This window comes from Aethalodelphis obliquidens, unplaced genomic scaffold (assembly GCF_003676395.1).
Source record: "Aethalodelphis obliquidens isolate GAN/ISIS:26980383/991018 unplaced genomic scaffold, ASM367639v1 scaffold65, whole genome shotgun sequence".
In the NCBI taxonomy this organism is placed as follows: domain Eukaryota; kingdom Metazoa; phylum Chordata; class Mammalia; order Artiodactyla; family Delphinidae; genus Aethalodelphis; species Aethalodelphis obliquidens.
Window position 1 is genome coordinate 9,277,085 of NW_020838009.1, and position 16,958 is coordinate 9,294,042.

A 16,958-nucleotide genomic window follows, 5' to 3' on the forward strand; every position below is an offset into this window, starting at 1 on the left:
TACAGTGTCACTGTTAGAGGCATGGACAGCTTTTTTTCCCCCCTATCCTCTGACCTAAGAATTCTACTTCTAGGAATTTATCCCCACTCCCACCCCACCGGCTCAAAAAAAGAAAGAAAAAATTAGACAAGCACAAAAAATGTATATGTAAGGATTTTTCAGCATTGCATATGATAGAAAAAATTGATAGCAAACCACATATTCCTTCACTCAGGGTATTAATTGTGTTACAGCCAGTCAAATACTAGTGCTGCCGTTGAAAAGGATGATGTCAATCTATATATATATAACCGTGATGTGTTAAGTGAAAAAAAAAACAGGCTACGATTATAAGAGCTTGTGTTCTGGCTAAAATGAGATCACTATTTTTGTCTAAAAATAAAGTGAGTATTCTTGGGAAAAATCTGCAAGGAGAAATAGTTTTCATTTCTGTGTGATGGGGTTAAAGGGTGGTTTTTATTTTCTTTATACGTTTCTGTGGAGTCTAAATTTCTGTAACCAAAGAAAGATTAAAAAGAAATGAGATGTGGAGTATCAGAAAGTGGCTGAAACCACTTGGAAATGAACACTTGGCATTTAGCAGAGTGCTTAGCTCACTGTTGCATACATACCTGTTGAACTGAGTAAATTCAGAGCTAAGTCTTTGCAGACTAGCTTGTGTCCTCTTTTTTTCAGAGCAAAGTGCTGAAGTTCTCTTCCTTGCACTGGTATATTTGAGAATTAAGCCCCACAAATGTCAGGAAATGCAATACGTCAAGTTCTTACAGCTACTGGGCCTTTCTATGCACCTGTAACTTCCTGTTCCTGTTTTTTATATAGTATGCCCAATGGGCAATAACAATTTAACCTCTTTTGAATGGTACTAAGAGCTTTGTTAATATTTGCTATTGCTAATAGTACTGTTACTACAAAATGCCTTTTTAATAATTTAATCTTATTACCTTTTTTGTTTACTAACAGTGGTGCATTGTCCTGGACCACAATCTCAACAAACTGTTGAGGCTATCAGGAACAATAGGATTATTATGGCTATTACCCTTGAAATGTCTGCTCTATATGATTTAAGTCCAGAAGACTTCTGAGTAATGTAGACTAAAGATACTTAGCCTAAAAATGTGTTTTTGCTCATAATATAACATGTGATCGATAATTGACAATAATAGTATTTATTGGGATATCTTCCCTAATCTCTTTATATGGTACATACAAATTATAGCGACTTAATAGGATAATTTTTTGGTTTTTATCCATTTGACTCTTTATTATAATTGGTGCTGTTGGCCAACTCCTACATGAAACATTTTGTTGTTTTGATTTTTAAAATTGTTTTTAATCTGCCTAATAGTCCTCTGTTTTCTTCAATTATTCTGCCTTCTACATCCTAGTGGCAGGCATTCCTTAGGATGCAATTCTTATTTTAGCTACATTCTCTCATTCTCATGGTTTCAGTTGTTTTGAAGACTCTTTGCTATAAGGTAAACACAGTTTCTTCAATTGGCTGCTGGACATTTCCCCTTGGATAGCTTTCTATCTCCTACAGTTTCTCATATGTAAAACTAAACCTACCTTTTCCCGCAAGTGAACCTCCTCTCCTCTGCATAAATGGTACCATGTCATTATGTTCCCAGTCATCCGGTCTCAAAACCTTGGATTTACCTTGGACTCCTAAATGCAGTCATTCCCCAAGCCTTCCTCAGTTATTTGCAATGTCTCTTTTATCTGTTGAAACAACCTCCCAGCCTGCTTTCTCAGCTTCAGTCTCTTCACTATTCGGTGTATCCTGTGTCTTGTCTCCAGTCAGATCTTCCTGAGGTTGTTTTTAGCCTTGGCTCCAAAGCTAGGACTTCTCTAAAGCCTGAATATCAAGTTCAAACTTGTCTGACTTTCAAGGTCCTCATAATCTGCCTCTATCCTCCCTCCCAACCTTATTTTTTTTCTATTGCTTTCTAAAATGTATTCTGTACTGTTTTTGGGAGGGTGACTGACTTTGACCATGATTTTCACCGTTCAGGAGAAGACATTTCAGTCTTAGGAAATGAGCATGGAAAGTTTGAAAAATTATCAAAAAAGACCCCCATTTCTCTTGGGGGTGCACAGTTCTTCCTCATCAGGAGCAATAGGTATTGTGGGGGAAAACAAGCATAAAAACAAGTAATTAAACACAATGTGTTAAGTTCTATAATAGAGTTAGATACAAAGTGCTATAGTACTCTTCTCACTGCCTTTTATTGCTCATCCAGATTCCTCTAATCGCTTCATAATCCAGTCTCACTTCTCTAATCCACTGTTACCCCTTTATTCCTCTAAATTACAGATTGAGTTGTATAGTACCACATTACCATGAGAAAAGGTCTTGAAATTCAAGGCAATTCTCCATCTAAACTTACCCTGTTCCTATCCTACCTCATTCGTTAATTCATCAAACATAGAGAGCTCCCTCCATGACCTTGACTCTGGGCTTAGCGTTGAAGATACAGCAGTGAACAATATAGACCTAGTCCTTGCCTTCATGTGGCTTATAGTCTATTGGAGGAGTCAGACAGATAATTTCAGTGCACATAGTTGATTAATTGTGGTACATGCTACCAAGGAAAACTCCCCATCTCTCTCATTCCCATATACATCCTCTATTCTACCTACTTTATCTGTGTATCTTTCTACTTCCCCCAAGCATTATAACACATTTTAATATTTTGTAGTTTTTTTCAATGTCTAAATGTAGTGATTTTACACATACTGAAGCACTTAGTAAATGTTCATTGTTGAGCTATTATTACTCAATCTAGGCCTGCTAGATAGCAACTAGGAAGATTGCAATCCTTCAGAGCCTCATACACTTGCCACTGATTTAAGCTGGACTGGAACTTGAGTTTTGTTTGCCCATGTCTGTGTCTGCAGTAAGTAACTCACTCTCACATACTTAGTAAAATTCAGTGGGTTGACCCAAATAAGTCTTTTCCAAGTAGTGCTTTTCACTGTGTATTGTATCATTTTGTTCCTTACATTACTTATAATGAAATGTCTGTTCACCCTAATGAGGTTATTTGCCAAATGCTGACAATGTTTTCTAATTGTCCAAAGTTTTACTTGTATTATTCATGATTGTTGAATGATTAAATGAACTCTAGTGGATGGATGCCTTACTCTACTTCTTTTATTTCTCTTTAGATTTTTTATCCGGAAACTACAGACATCTATGATCGAAAGAATATGCCAAGATGTATCTACTGTATCCATGCACTTAGGTAATCAGATTTTCTTGGTAGAATAAGCAGTATATAGATACAGAGAATAGATTGGTAGTTGCCAGAGGCGGGGATTTGGGAGTAGGCGAAATGGGTGAAGGTGGTCAAAAGGTACAAACTTTCAGTTATGAAATAAATAAGTCCTGAGGATGTAATGTACAGCATGGTGACTACAGTTAATGATACTGTATTATGTATTTGAAAGTGGCTAAGAGAGTAGATCTTAAAAGTTCTCATCACAAGAAAAATAATTTGTAACTATGTGTGGTGATGGAAGTTAACTGGACTTACTATGGTGATCATATCATTATGCTGTACACCTGAAACTAATATAATATGTCAGTCATATCTCAATTTTAAAAAAAAGCAGTTTAGGAGTCACATCTGAATTGAGTGTGTAGCTTGTTGTCCAGGGTATGATGAAAAAGTTTTTGCATTTGCTTCAGAATTTTCAAATAGAATAGAGCACTATTATCTTAACAAAATGGTGAGAAACAGCTGTGTTCTTCTAGGGAGAAAGGATTTATTTATTCCTATAATAACAAAAAATCTTCCTCTAAAAACATAATATAATCTTTCATTATTGATCTAGTGTTTCAGTGAACTATGCATTTCTCTTGAGATGTAGTCCCTTTCTTTTAAATTAAAGTCTCTTAAAAATTATTAAAACTATGTACATTTGAAAACTTTTATTGTTTCTCATTTTGTTTCAAGCTGATAAACTGATTTACTAAATACACTGTGTCTTGATACTCTTTGGTAGTACAGTTAAATTTTGGCAACATCTTCAAATAATACCAGCAAATATCAAATGGTTGATTGATAATTTATTAAGTTATCTAGGACCTTGACAAGTCATTTGTTCATTAAGTAATTTTTATGTCAATGCAAAAATAATAAATAGGAACTGAAACAAGGTATAATTTTATCACAGCTTCATAGTAAATTTGGAAGATGACTTAATTTCAGGTCCTCAGCTCTTAGAATGAACGAAGTACTAAATTGGAGGGAAGAGGTGATATGTCTGGATGGAGGATGGGATGGGAGAGGTGTAGGTGCTAGTAGTATAGTACTTCAGAGTGGTGCAAATTTACTTGATGGCCGTAGGCCTAAAGCAGAAGATGATAGAAGTAAGTATGAGAAGGGACATGAGGATGAGATTTTTTTCTTGGGCTGCTCTTCTTATATAGCATCCTGTATGTGTACTTAATAAATGTTAATTATATGTATGAATGTATAATATATACATTGACCCACAAGAAACCTGTTGTCTCCAGTTTCTGGATCAAATGTTTGCCAGATCCTTGGTATCACTGGAATCAGTGTGAAACCCATAAAAGAGAGAATATAACTGAGGACTAATAGATCTCTTGTGTGGACTAATGAATGCATTAACCTCCTTAGAGGGTTCCCTCACTAGGCTCTCTCCCTTCTGATCCATCTGCCATGCTGCTGTCAGAGCTCTTTCCAAAACAGCCCTAATGGTATCAGACGCTTCATAAAATATTTTGAGGCTTCCTTTCTAGCCTCACCTCCAGCCATTCTCTCCTGTGTACCTATGTTCTAGTATTTTCAACAAGCAGGCTATGTACTCTTGCCTTTGGTTTTGCTGTTTCCTGTGCCTGAAATGCCTTTCTTTAAAATTTATTTATTTATTTATTTTTGGCTGCATTGGGTTTTCGTTGCTGTGCGCAGGCTTTCTCTAGTTGCGGCGAGCGGGGGCTACTCTTCATTGCGGTGCGCAGGCTTCTCATTGCGGAGCACGGGCTCTAGGTGCGTGGGCTTCAGTAGTTGTGGCATGTGGGCTCTAGAGCGCAGGCTCAGTAGTTGTGGCGCATGGGCTCAGCTGCTCTGCGGCATGTGGGATCTTCGTGGACCAGGACTCGAACCCGTGTCCCCTGCATTGGCAGGAGGATTCTTAACCACTGTGCCACCAGGGAAGCCCTGAAATGCCTTTTCTCCTTGGTTTAACGTATGCTTTTCTCCAGGTGCCACCTCAGAATGCTACCATTAATATGTTCTCTTACTTTTTCCCTCTCTGGCAGAATTAGCTACTTACCATCTTTGTGCTCCTTTAGCATTTTATAACATACCTCTTACTTCAAGCATAGTGCTTGTTACATTGTACTCTGGTTACTGTTTGTTCTTGTAACTTGCTTTCTTGTGGATTCCTTAGGGACAAGAAGTATTTCCTTTGTTCTTTATCCATGTGTCTTTAGTATCAACACTTAGATGCCTAGCCTATAATCACAATAAATGTGTGTCAAAATTATACATTATAACAAATCTCCCTCTCCCTCCCCCAGCTCAAGGGGGTACTTTCTGTCCTATAAATGAAAAAGGAAATGGTACTTTGTCGAAGGGCTCTTCATGTTTGTCTCTGCTTATCCAATCAAGTTTTAGCTCAGTTCCCACATTCTTGGTGAAGTTTCTCAAATGACCTCAGCTCATTCCTTTTTCTAAACCTCTGGGGGGTTTTTTTGTTTTGTTTTTTTTTTGGTTTAGTTTTGTGTGTGTGATTTTCGTTTTGTTGTTTGTTTGTTATATATTGCTTCTTTCATATCTTTTCTCCCTATTACATTTATTAGCATCTTAGGGACAGAAGTCATGTCTTACTTTTTTTCCCCCTCCAAGGTACATAGCATAACATTGGACAAACAATGGTAAAATGAGAATTTTAAAAAAATTGTTTATGAATAGGTGATATATTGGAGAATTTTCAGAATGTAGCAATTTCAGATGCATATGTCTGAGCCAAAATCAGCTAAATTCTGAGTATTGTGATTGGCTTAGTGTTCTGTGAAGTCTATGTTGATAACCTTGTGAAGGCTGTACCTACAATGGATATCTGAACTTGGCAGGCACAGCAACTAAGCTGGCAGAATTCCTCTCTGCTAGTTCTGTAGCCACTACTCTCTGCAGTGTAACCTGAGTCCCAGGCCCTCAAATTCTCTGAAGAGAGATTGAAGAATTAACTGCCTTTCTAATGATGGAGTCAAAATGAGAAAGGGAGGAAGCCTGCTACTGTTTTCCATTTCTGTTCAATATGCAGTTCGTGCTTAGAAAGTATATATACAGCAGTGTGTTCTGGTTGGTGATTTATGATTTCTTTCCTCCCTTACAGTGTTTTTCCTGAAGGGTATGTAGGAAGTGTTTGTAACTGCTTGAGCCTCTTCTTTACCTTTACACAACAGTGTTCAAGGCAGGTTCCTCACTTCACTTACCTGTATTGGGTGAGGCACTGTTTCCCTTTTGGATCAACAGTGATAGAGAAGCTTTATCTTCTTGTTTTCTCCCTTCCTGCCATCTTTTTTTTTTCTCCCTCAGTCTTGACTGGCATTATTCCAGAGATAGTTACTGTACTTCAGTGAGACTAAATTACTCTTGTAGATTACATTCCACTCTCAGATAAGACCCTAATTCTCCATTATTTCAAATATATTTGTATACTTCCTTTCCATTTCCTCTGATGCTTTATCTTTCTAAGAACTGATTTTGGGATTAAATTGGCCCATAATCCTTTATCCTAAATTCAAAAAAACATGCTGAAAGATCTGAAAAATGAGTTTTGGTTTAGTTCAAACTCCTTTGTTGGCAAGATCTGATCAGTATTAATTGAGATTGCTTAGAATGTTTATCTACTTAATATGATTATTCATATGTCTCTTTGCAGAAAAGTAATGTATTTGATTAGGGGTGCTTCCCCAAGGCTTGTTGGGGGTGTTTTATAATGCTGTTTACACTGTAAAACTTTCTTTCATAGGTTACTCTACAATCAGTAACAGTAATTGGAATCCAGATAGGCTAACACAACCTCCTTTTCCTCATTGCTATAAAGTATATCTTAGATAGGAAAAGAAAAAGAAATCTGAGCTCAATTACAGGCTGACTATTATAGGTACCTAACAGCTTATTTGTAAGCAGACATAGGAGACTAGGAACAAAGATTGAAAGTGGTGTTTATTGTTAGGAGTTTTAAGTTTTAGCTGTGAGGTTAAATACTTTGGATGCTGGATAAGAGGTTCCAAGTGGCCATTATGATTCCATTTAAAACTCCAGCATATCCTTAAAATATTCCTAATAATTAAAATGAGATAAACGAAAGATGATGCCCATCTGTTTTCTGCTTACCACTCCTCTACTTTTTATAGCAGCTAGTGATATCATTGTAACACCTTTAATTTACTGTTGAAAGACATTAAAAGCTAACTCACTGTTCTTGGGGCTGTGAAAGTGACATGCCCAAGCTTTTGTTAAAGTGTGGCAGCCACTTTCTTGTTTTAAAGTAGGAATAAAAGAGGAAGAAATTTCTGGAGAAAAATATTTCTACTAATTTAGAATGCAGATGGAACATTGTGTGGGGAAAGTATATAAGGTAAAATGTGTATAGAAAGTTGTTAGCTGTTTGGCTTTGGAAACTTTATTGAATAGATGTAAAATCTTTGCAGAGAGGAACTTCATGTATTTCCATCTTGAGCATTTTATTCTAAAGAAAAGCCCTTAATCATATACATATGATTTATATTTGCACTTATCTGAGAAAGTGATTAGTTATTGTGGATGTATATATTCTAATGTATTTTTAGAACACTTGATTTTTTTTTTTTTAGATTATGCATTGGGGTTTATTATATGCAGTTTGGGTTCTGATCAGTTCTGTGAATGCAATATGCATGATACATATTTGTATTTGGATAATATTGAGGTTTATAGGTTATCTGCAAAAACTGTAGACTGCTCTATTGAGTTTCTGTGATTTATTTCTTAGATATTTTTTTATTTCCTCCCTTATTGATAGGCTGTCAGTGTCTTGCTCACGTTAATCCCTGTGGAGTGCCCTTCTGATTTCTTCTTCTTTTTCTTTTTTTTAAAAATAAATAAATAAATAATTTATTTATTTATGGCTGCGTTGGGTCTTTGTTGCTGCGCTCGGGCTTTCTCTAATTGCATCGAGCCAGGACTACTCTTCATTGCAGTGCGCAGGCTTCTCATTGCGGTGGCTTCTCTTGTTGCGGAGCACGGGCTCTAGGCGTGTGGGTTTCAGTAGTTGTGGCACGTGGGCTCAGTAGTTGTGCCTCGCGGGCTCTAGAGCGCAGGCTCAGTAGTTGTGGCGCAAAGGCTTAGTTGCTTCATGGCATGTGGGATCTTCCCGGACCAGGGATCAAACCCGTGTCTCCTACATTGGCAGGCAGATTCTTAAACACCGCGCCACCAGGGAAGTCACCCTTCTGATCTCTTCTAATTTATTGATTCTGACCTGCTAGAGCCTTAGAATCCAGTTAATCTAACTCATACAGACTTCCATCCATCTGTGAAATATTGATTAATATTTATTAATATATGCCAGACTCTGGGTAGGCATTGGTAAATAAGACTTTCATTGTCCCTGCCTTCATGGAGCTTAGAGTGTAGGATATTTTTATTTAAAGAGTAAAGATTTATAATATATACTTTATTTAAAACTCTTAAAGTACCTGAATTAAACTTTTCCATCAGTAATATGAATTCAGCTTAAGTAAGATTTGCTGTCTGAATCATTTTTATGAGACTTTTCTAAAATGTCCTGTTACTTAAAACTTACTGATCACAGGAAGGTAAACAGTGAAGAGACTTCACTTATATTTATTATGTTAACATTTATATTAACATCTAATCACACATTGGATTTGTGCTGGAGCTGGGACTTAAACTTGCATCTGCTGATTCCCAGTCCAGTGCTTTTTGCATTACATTATGTGACTTTTTAAGGACCTCCTTGTTATGTAAAACTAAAAAAAGGCTCTGAGGTAAAGTATTGTAACTGCAAAGTGGAATATGGTAGAGTACTGGGAGTCTCTGTGTTCAGAGTGTTTCTGTTCTTTATGCTGATTTTCCCCTTTGAACTTAGAGCAACAGGGAGGTTCAGCTGCGAGGCCTGACTCTTTTGCATATTATATCTTCTAGTTTGTACCTGTTCAAACTAGGCCTGGCTCCTCAGATTCAAGACCTATATGGAAAGGTTGACTTCACAGGTAAGAAGTTACAAACTTGGCAGGAAGTGCTTGATGTATGTGGAAATAACCTGGAGAGTCAACAGTGCAAATCTTAAAGACGTACGGCTTTAAAAACACTGTGCCAACAGAGATTAAAAAAAAGCATGAGTAACCTGCTTCTCCTGCTTCTCCTCTTCTTCCACTAAACTTGGAATTTCAAGCTCTGTTCTCTCAGTTATGACATGGGTATGATTGATAATTCTCAGTTTTCTTATATGTAAGTTAGAAAGAATATTAACATATAGTATGTAAAAAATAATACAATACTAACATGTAACATTAAAGGTTCATGTACAGTGAAAAATCTTTATAACAGTCTTGCCCCTTCCCTTCCAGTGAGCACCAGTTGTAGGCAAGGGAAGGGGAGCGAGATGATACAAAGATGACAATTTACTAATTTTAAAACTTCAGCTTATTTGGGTGGGTGTTTGCTATAGTCAGATGCTTGAAGAGATGGAGGCTTGGGGAGAAAAAGAACAATGGTAATATTGGTTAGGGGTAAGATAGAGTCAAATCTTTTGTAGGCCGGGGAGTTTTAAAAATTGTAAATAAAACTTTTATCTGTGATATTTTTCCTTCCAGAGAAGTTGTTCCCCAGACTTGGGGCAAGGGCCAAACCTTACATGTTGTTTTCTTTATCATTTGGCTTTCTGCCTTAGAAACGAAATTGTGTAATAGTAGCTAGTGATTTGGATTGTAAAGACAGATAACTGGCTTGTGATTCACTTCTTGTTCGAGCTGCCTTTAAAGCTGCTGCATTTGTAAGTTCATTATAGGGAATGCCATAAGTAGCAGTTTGGCAGAACTATTTTCAATAGAGCCAGTCTCATGTTATAGTTATTTCTGATGCTCTTGATAATACTGTGTCTATTGAGTGCATGTTATGTACCGGGTATCATGTTAAGTGCTTTCCATATATTATCTTATTTAAATCCTTCTAACAACCCTAAGAGGTAGACGTCATTTTATCCAATACATTTTGTAGTTGAGGAATGTTTCCTTCTCTGTGTTATGGAAAGGTGCTTAACTTGCTTGTTTGGGTCTTAATTTTTCCCTGTAGAAGAAGAAATCAACAACATGAAGATTGAACTGGAGAAGTATGGGATCCAGATGCCTGCCTTTAGCAAGATCGGGGGCATTCTGGCTAATGAACTGTCAGTGGATGAAGCCGCATGTAAGAAGAGAGGAATTTTGTGGGTTCAAATGGGATTGTTGCTACTACTTTTAATGATTAATACTAAAAAAAAAAAAAAAAAATGATTAATACTATAATGATGGTCTTAGACATTAGGAATTTTGCTAGCAAGTTTAGGTCAGTAGATATAGATTTAAACACTACTATACAGTTATCTATGCTATTGTTATTTGGAAATAAGTGAGTGACTTTGATTAAAATAAAAGCACTAGAAAGTGAATTCTACATTTCAGTGCCTTTTGGAGTTTCTTATTTTCTGATGGTGTTTACGTGATGATTAAGGTGAACATTTCCATAACAAATGCTCAAAGGCTCCTTTCAGAGTCTCTTATGAATATTTCCCTGTTAAGATTTCAGATTCAGCATTCCAGACATGGATCACAGGCCGAGCTGTGGGTTTGTGCATCAGAGGAAAAAGACTGGGCTTAAAGATCTGGGGGTCCTCTAACCCCTCCCTCTATGAAAAGGAGCCTCTTTCTGTGATAGGGGGTTGCAGTGTTTGAATGTGTAATGTATATCCTTTACTTTGTATAACCTTAGTGTTCTGTGTTTTGAATTTTTTTTTTTTTAGTACATGCTGCCGTTATTGCCATTAATGAAGCTATTGACCATAGAATTTCAGCTGACACGTTTGCAGCTTTGAAAAATCCCAATGCCATGCTTGTGAACCTTGAAGAGCCCCTGGCTTCCACTTACCAGGATGTACTTTACCAGGCCAAGCAGGACAAAATGACAAATGCTAAAAACAGGGTAAAAATGGAACATTTGATCTTTCTAACTGATTTATATTCTTTCACTGTTTGATATGACTCCATTTTAAAAATCAGTTTTATCGAGGTATTAATTTACATATAATAAAATTCAACCATTTAAAGTGTACAGTTTGATGGGTTTTGACAAATGTATATGGATGTGTAACCACCCCAAAAGTTCCCACGTCTCCCCTTTGCAGTCAGTCTGTACCTCCTCGTACTCCCCACCCCTGACCCCAGCAACTACCAGTCTGTTTTCGATCACTTTAGTTTATTTTTTTAGAATTCTATATAAGTGAAATGGAGTTACCCAGTATGTAGTCTTTTGGTATTAGATTCTGTTTTGACTTCTGCTTCCTTCTTGAGTTTTGTGCAAACCAGTGACAGGCTCTGCGATCTAGTCCCTGGATGTACCTGTTCTGCTCAGGTCTGAGGCAAGGATGCAGACTCACAAGTGAGCAGGGCAGGGTTCACCAGTGCTTCCTTCTCTTGCCTGACTCTGGAAGAACCCCTGGGCTTGTTATTTACAAGTGGATCTGCATTTTTTTTTTTTTTTTTTTGGCCTCTCCTGTTGTGGAGCACAGGCTCCGGACGCGCAGGCTCAGCGGCCATGGCTCACGGGCCCAGCCGCTCCATGGCATGTGGGATCTTCCCGGACCGGGGCACGAACCTGTGTCCCCTGCATCGGCAGGCGGACTCTCAACCACTGAGCCACGAGGGAAGCCCAGATCTGCTTTTTATGTGTTGAGTTACAGTTGTGTAGCATTCTGCTCTGTTCTTTATTAAGGATTTTAAGCCACACCCTTACTTGCTGTTGGTTCTGTAATGGTGGGGGAGGAGCACAAATATATTTCTGTGGTCTTCTTAGAGACCTGAGCTAATTTAGTTACACTTTCTTATTCATCTTCAGACAGAAAGCTCTGAGAGAGAAAGGGACGTTTATGAGGAGCTGCTCACTCAAGCTGAAATTCAAGGCAATATAAATAAAGTCAACAGTAAGTATGTCCCCACATCAGGCACCTAAAAGAATGTTACAGAATAATGTGGCAGCTGTTGATCTCTTCTTGGACCTATGGCATGGTTTAAGTTTGTTTATTTCAGACATTCATGGGTTTGCTTAGGAACTGTTACTCATTTACTTAAGTCTTTTGTGTTCATACGTCTTCTCTTTGGGCTACCATTGTCCTCAGACAGGCCCCCACTCCTCCATCTATTCATCTACTGTAACTTACAAACTGGATTTTTTGGCTACAGTTTCACTCTTTCACCCTGTGTTAGACACTTAAATCTGAATAGGGATTTCATTTTCCTGTTTTTATTTATTTATTTATTTTTAAATTTAAAAGAACAATTTATTTTTGGCTGCGTTGGGTCTTCGTTGCTGCACATGAGCTTTCTATAGTTGCAGTGAGAGGGGCTACTCTTCATTGCAGTGCACGGGCTTCTCATTGTGGTGGCTTCTTTTATTGCAGAGCACGGACTCTAGGCGCATGGGCTTCAGTAGTTGCAGCACACGGGCTTAGTAGTTGGCGGCATGCGGGCCCTAGAGTACACGGGCTTCAGTAGTTGTGGCATGCAGGCTCACTAGTTGTGGCTCGCAGGCTCAGTAGTTGTGGTGCACGGGCTTAGTTGCTCTGCAGCATGTGGGATCTTCCCGGACCAGGGATCAAACCCGTGTCCCCTGCATTAGCAGGCGGATTCTTTATCACTGCACCACCAAGGAAGTCCCTATTTTCCTATATAGTTTTGTTTTTCTTTTAAAGAGTAATACAAGTTATCCAGAAATAAACAACAAACAAAAAATTAGACCCCATCACCTAGGAAAACCACTCTTGATATTTTTAACATATCCTTCAAAACATATATTTAAACAAAAATGAGACTGTACTGTTCATATTGATTTTGTGTGTGTTGCACACTTTTGAAAAACTAATTTCTTGAAAGTGTCATTTTCATTTTGTTACTCTTCTTCAAAAGAACCTGCATTAGTTCCTTATTACTTGCCAGACAAAAGGCAGATCCCTAGCCTGGTGGAGTTCTTTATGTAGTATTTTATGCATATAACTCTATAGAAACTCATGTGCCTAATTGTCTCCCATATTCATTGTGTTTATTTCATGACTCATGAAAAATGGCTATGGAGTTGTTGAGAACTGGGATTTGATCTCTTGCCCTCGTAGTAATAGCTGTGGGAATTGGGTACGTGTGGCATAGAATCATTATACGAATGATGAGATAATGTATGTCAATTGCCTGGTATTTAGTAAGCAGTCAGTAAACAATATTATTATCACTTTTGTTAATCATGTAATCTCGCCATTGTAATGCCCTCATGCCTCATCTCTTACTTAATCCACATTATACCCATCATTCAAGATTCAGCTCAGTTCTCACCTCAGTGCCCATCCTAGCTCACAATATACTTGCCTTTCACATGTCCTACTGCATTTATATGCTAAACCACACAGTTTTGTTCTTAATTATGTATTGTCTTAATTGCTTGCTTTTTGTTTCTGACATATTTATAAACTTAAAGTAGAGTTTACTTCTGAGTTCTGCTTTTCAAATCCTCATAATTCCTAGAATAGGGTTAGACTCACCAAAAGAACTAAAAAACCTTGCTTGATTCAACCAGACTTGATCTTATCTTGATCAAGATAATAATAATAGTAAAAGTAATCAGTGTCCTCTTTGTTCCTTTGGAGATCCCAGTTTCTCACTTGAACTAATACTCTGAATAACTGGAGTGAATTTATAAGATTCTACCAACTCCATGTGATAGGGAGTTCTAAATCCTGACCAGGAGTCTTTGTATTCTGTTCCATTCTGGCTCATTTAGGATAATAGCTTTCTGAACAGAGTGATAGTTCCATTCACGTATGGGTGATTTGTTGTGCTGTATCTGTATGAATACTACTTAAGTCAGCAAGTATAAACCAGAATGCCCTTGTAGTTAGTTCTCTGTGTGAGAAGAAAGTCCAGCACATTTCCTGCTGCATACACCGCGTAAAATACTCTTTTATTTATTAAGGGATTTTTTCTCTACCATGTTGTCTGGGATTTTTTAGCCTTATAGCCCTACCTGGCTAATTGTATTAGAGTCCGTTATAAACTTATAAGGAGAGAAACATATGTATATATTTTTAAAGTGTTTCATGCATATTGTTCTCATGTGGTCAGAGGAGCAAAATAGTAAAAATTCCCTCAAATAGCTTTCAGTATAGTGAGGAAGGTAAATAGTCAAATGAATAATTTCAGGGCAACTTGGTTAGAACAATACAGTGAGTAATTTCAAGGCAACCAAAGGTGTGTGAAGTACAGTCATAGAATAAAGAAAAGAATGATGACTTTTCCTCGAGGTTTGTATCTGAACCTTCACTGGGGTTCTTAGGGTAGTTAAGAAGGTGAGGATAAGGCAGAATTCCCCATAGGGGGACAAGCTTTTCCTAAATAGTAGAGAAAGTCTGAGACAAGGGAAAGTTGTATGGTAGGAAGATAGAGGGACTTTAGGTCCTGGGAATCATCTTAATGTAATAACAGATAAGATTCTTTCCCTAGGGCTTGAGAAGCCATTCGCGCTGCCCCAGAAGAAAGCTGCAGGCCAGATAGTTAAAAATGAGAAAAAGTTTTTATTTTTTGTTAAGTAGGATAAGGAAAATTAGAGTTAGGTAATTAAAGCATAGTGGGAGAAAGTGTTTAAATAATGTTGTAAACTTTATAGTATTAGTAAATGTTCATTTAAATATTTACATATTTAAGTAGTAAGTTTACATTTCTAGTAAAAGCATAATTGACCAGATGCCTTTGCAGATGGATAGTCTGAGATTCTGCATTGCATACGTAGAGGAAACCTGCTTGTTACCTATATTGCTTTTGTTTTCTGTCCCCCACTACTACAAAAACTTCCTGAAGATGGAGATAACCTGTCTGCTTTGTTCATGGCTGTGTTTGCAGCAGGTGCCTTGGTCTGTATTGTTGAAAAATGCTTGTTTAGTTGGCTAATGGCCACGTAGACCTGCAGCCATGATTCAAGGAGCTGCTCACCTCCTTCGTGTGGTGATCAGTGAGCTGAATTGCAGGGGAATGTTGGGAAGAAGGAGACAGTCTCTTAGGAATCTAACCTTTTCATCCTTTCACCTCTTGGTGTTATTTTTTAGTTCTAGTTTGAGACTTTGTTTTCTCTTGCACTGTTTTGTTTCTTTATAACAGCTTACATTAATTTTCTTTTTGTTTCTTTACTAATGAAAACAGTTAAAATTGATAAATACTGCTATGCCCCAAATATTTTAATTTTTAGTATTTTATTATTGACTTTTTTTTGCTACTTTGGTGGTAAAATCATATGGTCATTCCTGGGTGGGACATGGGAGGGCGAACTCTATATTCTCTTCTAAAATAGGAAAGCTGAAAATAATACAATAATTATGATTTTCCAGTGGCTGTCATTTCTGAAATCAGAAAGTACGATATGTTGACTTTCAACTTAATAATACCTTATTTATTTTACAATATAAAAGTACTTTCATGTATATGATTTTATTTAATCTTATGAGGAGGCTTTCTTTGTTATCATTTTCAGATGAAGGAAAGTCTGCATTTTTACTGTTGGATAATAAAGCCCTTGTGTGACGTCAGGTTCTGTGACTAGAAGTAGAGAATATTGAGGTGGTGTAGAGAGCCCCTTCCACTCCACGCAGTCAGACCAGCCTTGATGTCTAAGCACTGCTTTGGGCAGAGTACATTCACCAGAGTACACCAGGATAATGAAGGGATTCAGAATGATGCTGTATAAGAAATGGTTGGAGGAACTAAGGTTCTTTAGTCAGGAGTAGACAGTCACAGGGAAGGGGGTTGGATGTATTCAAGTATCAACTCTAGGGTGGGAGCTTTAACAATTTTTATAAACAGAATTGTCCAGAGATGTAGTAAATTGCTGTGTGGGATACCTTCTCCTGTATAGTAGTTTAGTCTGGATAATGACTTGGCATTTTAGAGGGAATTTAGGCATGTGTTATTGGTGCCTCTTATATTGCTGCCCATATTGGTGCCAAGCTCTCTGCATCTAGAAGCTTTTTAGGCCTTTTTTAAGGCCTGGGGTGTGGTCCAGGAATCTGTTAAATCTGAACAACCTGGGAACCCCTGGATGTGATGACTTTAAGGTTCTCTTCCAACCCCAAAGTCTAATGCTTCTGTGATACTCCAGAATAAAAGCTATCTAATTATATTTCCCTGATCTGGAACTGGGATTGGTTTTCAGGAAGGAAAAAATATTCTAGGCTATAATGTTAACATAGTTTTTTCTTAAGCATTTGCCTTTTTTCCTCCTCAGTGTTTGCTGCGTTAGCGAATATAGACCTGGCTTTGAAGCAGGGATCTGCACTGGCCTTGTTCAAGATTCTGCAGTCACCAGCGCTGGGCCTTCGAGGACTGCAGCAGCAGAATAGTGACTGGTACCTCAAGCAACTCCTCAGTGATAGACAGCAGAAGAGAGAGGTAAAAGTACCCTGAGTTGCACCTGCAAGAGTTTATATACATCCTTTTGAATCCCATGCTGTTGTGTCAAGGTATATATGGGGCTTTTTTTCCCCCCAATATAACTTTTTCTCCTGCAGATGAATTAGGCTGTTTAATATACTCAGGTAAAGTACACATTGTCTTCAGCTCTCTTTTGCTTTTAGAGTTGTAAATCGTCTTTTAAAATAAACATTGCCCATCCCGGCAAGTGAATCTGACC

General features: G+C 37.6%; 1 protein-coding gene across 1 annotated transcript in view; it reads left to right on the plus strand.

The window, feature by feature from the left end:
- The window catches only part of IQGAP1 (IQ motif containing GTPase activating protein 1), a 102,213-nt gene that overhangs the window by 39,050 nt on the left and 46,205 nt on the right, over positions 1-16,958 (plus strand). The window contains exons 5-10 of the mRNA XM_027089179.1: positions 3,169-3,245; positions 9,189-9,256; positions 10,338-10,451; positions 11,044-11,222; positions 12,135-12,219; positions 16,554-16,717. Of these exons, the coding sequence (XP_026944980.1) occupies positions 3,169-3,245; positions 9,189-9,256; positions 10,338-10,451; positions 11,044-11,222; positions 12,135-12,219; positions 16,554-16,717 (687 nt within the window). The remainder of the gene's footprint in view (positions 1-3,168; positions 3,246-9,188; positions 9,257-10,337; positions 10,452-11,043; positions 11,223-12,134; positions 12,220-16,553; positions 16,718-16,958) is intronic.